Here is a 12,547-nt window from a genome sequence, read left to right on the forward strand (position 1 = left end):
AACAAATACCATTTAAAAAATATGAGTGAAAGATCTCTGCCTTTTTGAAGATAAAAGATCTGTTTTGTTCTGACCAAAAAGGTGGAACAGATGTGTTTTGCCTCACATTTGACACCCATATCTTCAATGATTCCCCCTTTTCCATTTCTTCCAGAAATGAACCCCATCTCCTGAGCCTCCTCCAGCCCAGCCTCAGTCAGTGAATGGGACCACTGACATGTGTTTTGTAGTTTCCCTCAGGTGCATAGACACTTGCTAATGTTGCTCCAAGTAGCAATGTTATATATTTAGGCAATTGCCAGAAAGCAAAATCTGGTCCATCAACAGGAATGGTCCAAACACAGGTTTTTGGTAGCTTTATCTTACCCAGTCATTTGGAGAAGCATAAAATAATTAGATTTAAGCTTGGCATTAATTTGAATTATTGTCCAGTTTCCAGAAAATATCTCTTGGAAATGTCATGAGGAAGTAGTATGTGTCTTTGGAGATATTAAGGATTGAATTACAATAGTCTCTCCCTCCCAGTGATCTGATTTATGTGTCAGCCGTTGAGTGAATGTCTGCCAGAGCCTGCAGTCCATCCACTGTGGAATGTTCACTGGTCAACTCATTCCCCGATGGAAGATTAGGGCCCAGGCTCAGCCAGATCCAATTCAAGCCTAAGTCTTACAGTATTGGGCCTCACAGCATGCAGGGCAGCGGAAGAACCTGGGACCCACCCTCACATTTTGGGAGGCTGGATCCTTAATTGGATCACACCTCCCTCATTTTATAGTTTTTATTAAATGCTTACTCTGTGTCAAGCACTGCGGTAATCAAATCAGACACAGTGTCTGTCCCACATGAGATTCACCATCTTAGGAGTAGGGTGAGGTTTTTTAGTTTCATTTTACAAATCAAAAAAACTGAGCCAGACAGGCTAAGTGACTTGGCCAGAGTCACACAGGAGAGCTGTGGTAGAGGTGGGATTAGAGCCACCTCCCACCTCCCAGGTCTTTGCTCTGTCAATTAGGCCTCATTGACTTGACACCTTTTTGCTCTGGATTTAATAGTAATAATAATTGTGGTATTTCTTAAGTGCTTACTATGTGCCAGGCACTGTACTAAGCACTGGGGTAAATACAAGGTAATTGGGTCCTTGTCCCACATTGTGTTTACGGTCTTAATCCCCATTTTGCAGATAAGGTAACTGAGGCTCAGAGAAGTGAAGTGACTTGCCCAAGGCCACACAGCAGACAAGTGGAGGATCCAGCATTAGAACCCTGGTCCATCTGACTCGCAGGCCCATGCTCTATCCATTCAGTCACGCTGCTTCACTGTTCAAAGAGTGACTTGACAGAATAGAGTAGTAAGAAGATACAGTAGCTGCATTGTCTGCTGAGGATGGTGGGCTCTTTCTGTCCTAAACTGACTTCTGATTCCAGTTACTGGGGGGTGCAGAGGCCTGTCCTGTTGCAGGGTGGAAAGGGGGTATATGTGGCCTCCCTTAATCCAAATCTGGGGCAAGGGCTCCAAACTGCCGTCTAGGCTGATGTGAGTCTCAACAAAGCTTTAGACAGAGGTGTGGTGGGGGAGAGAAAGAAGGAGAGGGAGCGAGTGAAGAAAGAAAAGTGGTAGAGGGAGGGAGAAAGAGAGCAAGGAAAGGAGGAAGGGAGTGAGGGAGGGGAGAAGAGAGGAAGGGAGAGAGCAATTGAGAAGGAATATAGCAGTGCACAAAAAGAAATTCTCGGTTCTTTAGACTGGCACAAACCCAGAGTTTAGCAATAAAAATAATCCTAGATGATTTGTCAATACAGTTATTCTTAGCAGCCTTCAACTGGGAAAAAAAGTATTCAGCATCTCAGAAAGACCCAAGGCCACCAGGGTGAAAATTTGGGCATGAATTGAGACTTTTGATTTGTGCTGGAAATAAACCAGGGAGACTGCTAGTATGAAGGAGAAGTGCAGATACAGATGCTCAGTTCTTCTGAGGGCTCTGACACTGTTAGTCATTCAAGAAACGCTAATCCTTGGATTAAAAAATAAAAACCACTTTCACTGGATTGATCTGGCCAAGAAATCCCAAATGAGTTCAAGAGAAATAAGGGAGAGAGACAATAAAAAGCTGTAACACATTCTTAAGTTAAAATAAAAAATGTTACATTTAATCTTCCTTAAAACTAAAAGAGCATCTCCTTATTGGCAGCCTTTCCTGACTTTCTTCTTTTCCCTTGCTGGCTATCTCAAAAAATGAGCTGCTTTATGGTGGAAGATGTTTTTTCTTTTTTTTTTAGTGTCAAAGTTTCAAGCCTTTTTTGTTGGAAACTTAAACAGCTTCACTCACCTTTGAAGACAGAAGCTGGAGATGTCACGCACGTGTGCACATACACACACATGCTTCTGTTGTTGTCAGAGACAGGCTTACTTTGATCACAGGTGGAGAAGGGGAAACATGAAAACAAGACAACAGCCTGGAGCCTCTCAGAACCTCAGTGAGCCTGAAAACATCTGTATTGAGACTTTGAGTTCTATACTCGGCCTGAAGCATTTGCCATTGTGGAGTATGGTTAGGGTAGACAGCATCCTCAGTTGCAAATATTCCCTGCCCCAAGTTGGGGGCTGTGATAACAAAGTGAATATGATGGTTGGAGTGAAAATATCCCTCTCTTTAACTCTTCTGATGGCTCTTGTCCATATCTCATTGTATAGGTTGTTGTTTGTGATTTTCCATTTGTTGAACAATACAGTTTCTAATAAGGGGCATCACATATGCCACTCCCTGTGATTATTGGGAGAGAAGAGGCACAGATAGAATTTTTGAATGATTCTTCAAATTCAGTTTTGGGTCACTCAGTTGTCAGTTATATTCAACATTCTCATGCTGAATATGAGAAACAGTGTAAATGAATTCTTCCGTACATTATCCAAACTGGGTGGACTTACTTTAGCTGGTTAGCTGTAGTTTAAATTTGGGCTAACTGCTTCAGGGCAATTTTCTAGCATTTCTTCTTAAAATAAAGTCTCTTCATCTTGGGCCTCTTGTATCTGTAATTCTTTTACCTCTTGCAGAAGAGCAAGAGGTGGCTTTAACACCCTCTTGGAGTTTGGCTTCAGGAGTTGATGATCTGCCATTCCATTTTAGCCAACTGCCATCAAAGTAAAATCTTTTTCTTGGAAACCTGGCCTTTTTCTCACTCTCTGGACTCATCAGGGCTCTTGAAAACCCGAGACACAATAGTGCGGAGAGTGCTGTTGCTGGCTGGTTCTCTGGGAGATTTTCACTTGGTTGCTGCCTTCTGTTCTTTCTGCTGTCTTCAGCGCTTCTCTGTCTTCTTGGTGGACTACATGCTCCCAGCTTCACAGAATGTTGTGGAATGGCAAAGTTTCCTCAGTTCACCTCTGATCTATGCAGCACAATTACAGAAGCAGGCTTATAATCAATGTAATTGAAGATCAGAGTTAATGAGGACCTCAGCGTCTGTGAAATCCCCAGAGCAATGCTGGGCTTCAGATGTTAGATAAGGAAATGATTGGGCTGAACTGAAAATCCATTTGGCTAATTAGATGATGCATATTCCCACAAGCCAGTGGGAAAAATACATTTAAAAAAATAAAGAAACATCACATTTCTCGAGTTGAGTGTTTGGCCAGGATTTATTTCTGAACCTTTGCTCTTGGATAAAGCTGTTTGGAGAAGAGAATTGTGTTCCCTTTTCTGAGACCCAGGGAGTGATACATTTAATTCAGAGGCTGTCATCAGAAGCAGTTGATCCAAGAGACTCCAAAAAGATGATGATAATAATGATAATGAGCAATAGTATTTGTTAAGCACTTTACCATGTACCGCACTCTGTACTGAGCACTGGGATAAATACAAGTTAACCATATCATACACGTCCTCTGTCTCCCATGAAGCTCACAGTCTAAGTAAGAGGGAGATCAGGTATTTAATCCCTATTTAAAAGATGAGGAAACTGAGCCACAGATAAGTTAAGTACTTGCTGTAACGACCAGTTCCAGATTTCAATCAGTCGATCATATCAATGGAGCGCTTACTGTATGTAGCCCATGGATCTGAGTCATATGTGGACTGAGACTTTAGATTGAGAATTAGCCCTTTCTAAGCTATGTTTTAGATTCACCTCCAAGGAAATGTTCTGGTCCTTCTTGAAGGGTCATGTGGCAAAAAATCAGTTTTGACATGGTGGTTTCACAGTTAGATAGTGCCATTCTGGGGCATCTACCTGGCCTATGGTCTATCTAAGTTTGTACACTGTCCTGAAGCATTTGCTCATGATACATAGCTCCCAAATAGTCACTCATAGCATGAGTATTAAGAGTATTAATAATAGGAGTAACAGGAAGAGGAGAAGGAGCAGCAGTATTTATTGAGAACCCACTTGATTCAGAGCACTGGACTAGACACTTGGTGAGTACAGAATGAAGAAATGACATATTCCTTGTCCACAAGGAGCATAAGGCCTAATGGGAGAGACAAACATAAAGTGATTTACACCTAGGCCACTAGAATGGTTGAAACAATCATTGAATTAACATCTAGACTTGAGTGCTGAGGATAGGTAAAAATAAGTGCTTGGGTTGGCCGATGGGTTTATACAGTGCGGAGTGCTGGAAAATTAATTGGGTCACTCAGGTCTTTAGGCAGGAACAGATCCACCTGGAGACAAGAGATGAGTCCATTGGATCATTCCAGAGTTATCAATCAACAGTATTTATTGAGCACTTAATATGTGCAGAGCAATCAATCAATCAATCATATTTATTGAGCACTTACTGTGTGCAGAGCATTGTACTAAGCGTTTGGGAAGTACAAGTTGGCAACATATAGAGACAGTCCCTACCCAACAGTGGGCTTACAGTCTAGAAGCATTGTACTAAGTACATGGGAGAGTGCAGTACAACAGAATTAGCAGACACATTTGCTACTCCCAACAAGCTTACAGTCTAGAGCAAGATAATCAATCCATGATATTTACTAAGCATTTCCTACATGCATTCTCTGCCAAGTGCTTGAGAGACTACAGTATAACAGAATTGGTAGACACTTCCCCTGCTCACAGCTAGCTTTCAGTCTAGAAAGGGAGATAGATAGCAATATACATAAATAGTTTATAGATAGGTACATAGGTTCTTAAGCATTTGAGGGGTACAGATCCAATTGCATAGGTAACTCAGCAGGAAGAGGGAATCAGGGAAATGAAACCTTAACTAGGAAAGGTTCATGGAGGCGATGTGTCTTTAATAAGTCTTTGAAGGTGGGGAAGTGATGTTCTGCTGTATATGGAGTGAAAGGGAGTTCCAGGCCGAGGGAGGATGTAGGAAAGGGGTTGGCAGTGAGATAAAATTGTGGCATAATGAGAAAACACTAGGTGAATGAAGTGTATAGGCTGAACTCTAATAGGAGATCAGTGAGGTAAGGTAGGATGTATGAAGCTGAATGAGTGCTTTAAAGCCAGTGGTAAGGAGTTTCTGTTAGATGTGGATGGGCAGTCACTGGAGATACTTGAGGAGTGTGAAGATGTGCACTGAACCTTTGTTAGAAGAATGATCCAGGCGGCAGCGTGAAGTACTGATTAGAGTGGGCAGAGACAGGAGTCAGGGAGATCAGTGAAGAGGCAGATGAAATAGTCAAGGTGGAATATGATATTTGCTTGGATCTGCATTGTGGCAGTTTGGATTTTAGCAATGTTGTGAAGGCAGAACTAACAGGATTTGGTGACACTGCAAATGTGGGTTGTATGGAGAGAGATCATATCAAGGTTAAGGGCTTTTGAGTTAGGGAGGCTAGTGGTATTGACTACAGTGATGAGAAAGGCAGGAGGAGAGCAGGGTTTGTGTGGGAAACTAAGGAGTAAAGTTTTGGACATGCTTAGTTTGAGGTGTCAGTGGGATATCCACATAGAGATATCCTGAAGGCAGGAAGAAACACAAGACTGCAAGGAAGGAGAGAAGTCAAATCTAGAGGTAAATTTGGAAATCATCCGTATAAAGATGGTAGTTGAAGCCATGGGAGGGAATATGCAAGGGACACAAGGTCATGTATGCTTGCTTCTTAAGTGGGACCTCTAGTTAAGATATGGATGGATCCTGTAGCAGGATTATTACCTGGGTTGATGGGAGGTTCTTTCAGGGAGAAAATTGGATTGGGATTCTGGGAACTGGGGCAAAAATTGAAGAGACAAAACACTTTCAGATAAGCAAATCTTTTTCTGCTGATAATTCTGATCTTCATGTATCTCCTTCCCACCCTCTACTAATGTTTTATTTGTCCTTGTTGCATACCTTTTAATCTCACCAGATATCTGTCACATCTTGAATGCCTTTCTCTCTCTCTTCATATGCAGGAAGCAGTTTTGTTGTGAGCGAAGGGAGCTACCTGGACATCTCTGATTGGTTAAATCCAGCCAAGCTCTCCTTATATTACCAAATTAATGCCACTGCTCCCTGGGTGAGAGATCTGTGTGGACAGAGGACCACGGATGCCTGTGAGCAACTCTGTGATCAGGAAACGGGTGAGTACACATTAGGGAATTTCTCTTTGTAAGCTCAGTTAATAGCAAGGGAAGAATGGGAGTAAGTTGATGTTACATCTGCATAGTCTCTTTCTAACTCAACTGCAACTTGGCGTAAGAGGTTGTATGCAAGAGTGAATCCCTTACATCCCTAACAGAACTTCTATTCATCTTATAATGACAACTAGGCACCAAAGGAAACTGTGCTAAATAGGTATCCACCAATCCAGCCTGCCTTCCTGTGGTTTGGCTCTGGGGCTAGGGTAGGTCTAATATCCTTAGCTAGAGGAAGATCTGCAGCTACCTCTTGTCCTATTGATTCCTTTAGGACCTATCTATGTATTCCCTTAGTGTGGGTGGCTTGAAGAAGTTGGATGTCCCACATTCTTGGAACAGGTAGTTTGAAGTTTCCCCTCTAGGTGACCACAGCTTACAACTCTTCCGCACCCATGGTAATTTTGAGGTGATTCATTGTCTTCAATTCATTCATTCATTCATTGATCAGGTGTCCACATACACATGGGGTTTGCCGGGTGCTGATGGCTCCAGTTGAAGGACCAGGAACAGGCTGTGGTGAAGGCAGGTGATGGTTGGATAGAGGTCCTGTGGGATTCATAAATGGGCAATTGGCTTGTGGAAAAGTTGTTGGATAACATGGACATGACTGATCAAGTGTCAGTGATCAGTCAGAGAGCCAGTCGATCAATAAACGTCTAGTGGATGGCACTTGCCGTAACATGTTTGCAGGCTTAAGAGGCTGTTTATAGGTATAATGCTGGCAGGTGAAGGCAGTGATTTTCAGCTTCATGCCTGCAGGCCCTTGCTAGCCTGTCCTGGGAACCAAGGCAGAGGACCCTGTTTGCACATCTCTGGTTCTTTATGTCAAAAGTAAAGGAGAAAATGCTTCTGCTGTTGAGTGTGTTCACTGGAGAGTTTTGGGGGATACGTATAGGTATGAACAATATTTATTGAGCACCCTCCCTGGGCAAGAGGTGTCAGCTTGAGAGGGGCAAACTGTCCACAGCATTGATTCCCCTGCTCAGACATTTGATGAGGCTTCTGGTTGTCAATTGGGTTAACTCAAAACTCCTAAACTTAAATTTCAAGTATCCCCACTAACCAGCCCTTTTCAACTCTACTATCACTTCCCCTTCTACTGGTCCCACGCCTGTCTGACGTACCACACACTCATCTACCCATCATCATGACTGTTCTGAGCACTTTTCCAAATCCTCTCATTTAAAGCCCTCCTCCTCCAGAGTGCCTTCTTGAATTCACTGCCCTCCCCCCAGCCTCAACCTCGAGCAATCGGACCCACTCACCCAGCCTCGTTTACCTCTGAAAACTATACACTTTACACCTAGATGTGTACTTAAATATCTTTGACATTCTATTCCCCTGTTACTTGCAACCTGTCTGTGTGCTGTGTATTTTTTTTTTATTATTACATTTAAGCAACTTGAGCGCAGGAACTGTCACATTTTGTCTTTTGTAAATCCCTTCAGTTCACTCAGTACACCCAAACTACTGCAGATGAACAGGCAATTTCAGGCAGCACCTTTTCAAAATTTGGCTAGGAACTGGAAGGCCAAATGCAGTGGCAGCATAATTCTCCTTTTGAAATGGTGTGAGCAGAGATAAGCCTGCTCCAAATGGAGAATTAGGAAGAGCTTTCTCACTCCTTCAATCCCTGATGGTGTGTTGCTGCAAAGAGGGGAGTCAGACTTTGTCCTTGATGTCAGGTGTCATGGAAATATTATAGCTGCTTCACATCTTGTAAATCCCCCTGTAGACTTTGGGACCTCAAAGGAAAATCCTATGGATCAAGTCCAGTGACAGTGGTGTCAGGGCTTCTTATGTAATTCTGGGTCTCAAGCCCTGATGTGATTTTACATTTGAAATAAGTAATGCCTCTGAATGGGCCTCATTGTTCTTGCCTTTGGTACTAGTGGTAAGACCAGGGCCATGAACTGCCAGTTCCAGTGGTTCCAGGGTGGCACAAAGAGACTGATCTGGAGGAGGTTCATAATTGTCTAAGGATCTGATCTTTTCCCTGCCAAAATGTGTCCCATTCAGGATCTAAGTTGCGGAAAAGATTTCCAAAGGACAGACCAGCATTTCTCCCACAGTCAGTTAATCAGTGATATTTACCGAGTATTTACTGTGGACAGAGCCCTATACTAAACCTTGGGAAAGTCCAGTACAGTTCTCTCCCTCTCCCTTCTCCCCAAAGGCTCAAATTGAAGAGAATCTGGCACTCAAGGAGGGAAATGACCTTGGTGTTAATCAGTTGTTGCCTGCATTGGAATTATGCACATGTGATCTTGGCTTCAAGAAGAGAAATCTTTGGGAGAAAGTTGCCACATGTGAACTTTGATTCTCTGAAAAAGTGTCTCAGAGCTTGGCTCTCACTTTCCTCCCCTTTTCCCTCTTCCATCCCTTCCCCACCCAACCTTCTCCAATCTAACCCTGCCCATATGGCAAAGTGAGACAGATACTCATCAGAGAGAAGGAATATTATTTTCATGTTTCCTCCCAACAATAATTGAAGCTGGGAAAGCATCTTCTAAAGCAGAAAGACCCTGAAATGCAGGGCAGCTCCTTGAGGAAGAAATATTTTTGGTTTAAGCCAGTTAAATCTTTAAAGCTTTGTCACTTTACCGCCCCCCCCCCCCCCAGGCTCTCAATGAGGGGCTCTTTAGATCCAAGTCATTTCTGCTTCCTTTCAGCCCAAGGGGACCATGTTGGGAGGGGATTGTGTCAGGCTAGTTTGCCAGAGGAGGATCATGCTTGGCTCACCTCTGCCAGGGAACTGCTGGGAGCTCAGTGCTCTAGACACCATAACTCTTCGGTAAATCCTGCTGGTCCTGATACTGATATTCATCTGGGAAGCAGGAGCTGCTCAGAAGGCTCAACCTCAGCCAGTCTCCAGTCTCCCTCAGCTTTGCTTGGAAACCTTGATCAGAACACCTCACTCCTGAACACTGCCTTAATGTCCTCATGTGAACATGTGTTCTTTCCTTTGAATATTGGCACAGCTGCTGTGTTACCTTGGGCAAGTCACTTAACTACTTTGTGCCTCAGTTCCCTCACCTGTAAAATGTGGATTGAGACTGTGAGCCCCGTGTGGGACAGGGACTGTGTCCACCTGATTTGCTTGTATCCACCTCAGTGCTTAATACAGTGTCTAGCACAGAGTAAGTACTTAACAAATATCTTTATTATTATTGAGATACAGAGGCTCCCTGTGGGTCATTTTTGGTTGTTATTTTGCATTTGTTTTTTAGGAATGCTAGAAAACTGCATCGAAGCAAGGAAATGATTTCAAACTTGGGACAACTGGTTTCATCAAATCTGGCTTCCTTGCTTTCCTGGCTCTGGCATCCATTTGGGTTTTCTATCCCTAAATATTTGGATGCGGGTCAGTGACTTGATTCCTCCAAGCATCCTGTTGCCATTGTTGGAGACAGAATCTCATGCTGGATTGCTTGGAAAGAGTAATGCCAGTGCTTATGTCCTTAAGACAAGTGAACAGTGAAAAATCAATCAGAACCTCTATGTCCTGGGCCACCACGTGTCATTCATTCTCACTGCTGGAAAATCCAGTGTCCAAATCTGAGCAGTGAGTCCTTGTGGCTGTAGTAATAGTATTTATTAAAGACTTACTGGAGAAGCAGTATGGCATAGTGGATAGAGCACAGGCATGGGAACTGTAAGATTGTGGGTTCTAATCCCTACTCCTCCACTTGTCTGCTGTGTGATCTTGGGAAAGTCACTTCACTTCTCTGTGCTTAGCAAGCACCACAATTATTATTATCATTATTATTATTATTACTGTGTGCATAGCACTGTATTCAGTGCTAGTAGCCCCTGTTACCTGTGGGATAAGCCATTCTCTCCTTTATACACCAGTAACCTTCATGGTGTGGAAGTAGATGCCAATTGCAGGGTAGGATTCAGCCTTTCCTCCAAGACGCCTTCCCTGACTAAACACTCCTTTTCTTGTCTACCACTTTCTTCTGCATCACCCTGACTTGCTCCCTTTATTCAGTCCCCCTGCTTCCTGCCCCTCCTCACTTACGTCCATATATTAATATTCTTTCCCCCACTAGACTATAGGCACATTGTGGGCAGAGAATGTGGCTGTTTTATTGTACTCTCCCAAATGCTTAGTACAGTGCTCTGCACATATCCTCTTCTCCCTACTCTGAATGTTTCCAAACCTCCAGATGAGAAGGATGGACATGATGGCCCCGTTTGCATCCCATTCTCAGTATTTCTCCCTCAGAGGTGTGGGCAGCTTGGCTTTTACTTACAAGGTAGTTATCCACCCTTTTTGGAGGCATAGGGAAAGCATAGCCAGGCTGGAGTGGGGCTGGAGGTCAAGAGAAGCTTTTACCAAGCTGATTGGCTCATGATTCTTGGCTTTCCTGGAACTCACTGTCATGGAAGAAGGATGTGTCATGGAGATGTCATGGGGGGAGATTCAAGCGACTTGATTTATGGATGACTTCAGACGAGGTTCCTTGGAAGGGTGCCCACAGGCTGGAAGCTTGCAGGGAAACATATCTCAGCCCACATTGGAATTGCCCACACATAGCACTGGAATTCACCAGATGGGGAATAGTCAGGGGCTGTGACCCCACAGCCAAGAATAAGGAACGGGGCACAGGGAGGGGCAGCTTCAGGGCTGGACCTGACAGGAGGAAAATGAATAGTTTTTCTACTTGCCCTTTTTTTTTGACAGATCGATGTAGCTTTCAGGCTAGATCTTAGTACCCTCCTTATTTTGGGTGGACAGCATTATCCTCGTCATTAATGCTTGAAAGACACTGCTCATGCCATCTCCAAAAGAAACTCTCTACAGAACATAGAGGAACCTCTGACCTTAAGATTCAATTTTACAGATGGAGAAACTGGAACCCTGAAATAGTTAAGTGTTAGAGAGTTTCCATCAGAGATGGGACTGAAGCTATAATTCCAGGCCCTGAACCCCAGGCTTTAGTTGTCTCACCTAGGTGTCTCTGTTTTGTGACTGCTTCTGCTTTCCTTACAGTGCCTGGCTGACCATGTCTACTCATGTCTCAGGGAGACAGGGAGAAATCATTATGGGAACAAAGATTCATCCCTCTCCCCCATCATGATTGCTTCCCCAGTGGTGAGGACAGTATGGGATGTATCACACCTGCCACAGTTTTGGAAAGGCTTCATAGCCTGAACCACATTCTGTTCTGCCCACGCCCGCACTGTGTTTTGCAGACACACAGAGGGAAGTGAAGTTAGCTTCATGCATTTGTTATTATCTACCCTGGTAGGGTTTTGGCAGGGAGGAGGTGTAGCTGTCTCCTCCCTGTTAGTTCAGCAGAGAGATTAGAGAATTCAGGACCACAAGAAGTGAAGCAGATGCTTCCCTGACATAAAAACTGGGGACTAATCATGGAAAGGACTGACTATATGCTCCTAGGGCCTGGGGAAAGTAGGCGGGTGTATGCATGTAGGCGGATGTTTTAATGCTAGATTTTTGAAGTCCTAGGGTAGCTCATCCTAAAGTTTTATGAGGATATAAATTCAGTCTGGGATTCAGAGTCATCAGGAATTTTATGAACTCTTTGGGGGTAAAAGGAGATTCCTTCTTCACAGATCTCAACCGCTCCAGAAAGACCCAGATTGAGAACAGCAGAGTCAGTCCTATCGGTTGGGTTCAGAATTTGCTGGTATTGTCTCCTCTGGAAAACACACTGAAATGCAAAGCTCTTCATCATCACTTCCCAGCAATAAGGGTGGTGTTTGCTCAATTCCCTACCCAGAAGGGTTTTGACTCCTGATGCCCCCGGCTCTGTGATCTCAGACAGGAGTGCTGTAATCTGTTGGTGGGTCATGGCACTGACTGCCAGGGTTATGATTGCCTTCACTGGCTTCAGTCAATCAATCAGTGGTATTTATTGAGCACTTGCTGTGTACAGAGTACAGTACTAAGCACTTTGGAAAGTTCAATACAGTAAAATTGGTAAATGTGATCCCTGCTTTAAGGAGTT

At 43.7% G+C, this 12,547-nt stretch overlaps 1 protein-coding gene across 4 annotated transcripts in view; it reads left to right on the plus strand.

Moving 5' to 3' along the window:
- Nucleotides 1–12,547, plus strand: part of ASTN2 (astrotactin 2) — an 854,016-nt gene that overhangs the window by 335,680 nt on the left and 505,789 nt on the right. For all 4 annotated transcript variants that reach the window (XM_038744812.1, XM_038744813.1, XM_038744815.1 and 1 more), the window contains one exon: nucleotides 6,345–6,512. In XM_038744812.1, coding sequence (XP_038600740.1) covers nucleotides 6,345–6,512 — 168 coding nt within the window. The remainder of the gene's footprint in view (nucleotides 1–6,344; nucleotides 6,513–12,547) is intronic.

The sequence above is a fragment of the Tachyglossus aculeatus genome, chromosome 4 (genome assembly GCF_015852505.1).
Source record: "Tachyglossus aculeatus isolate mTacAcu1 chromosome 4, mTacAcu1.pri, whole genome shotgun sequence".
In the NCBI taxonomy this organism is placed as follows: Eukaryota; Metazoa; Chordata; class Mammalia; order Monotremata; family Tachyglossidae; genus Tachyglossus; species Tachyglossus aculeatus.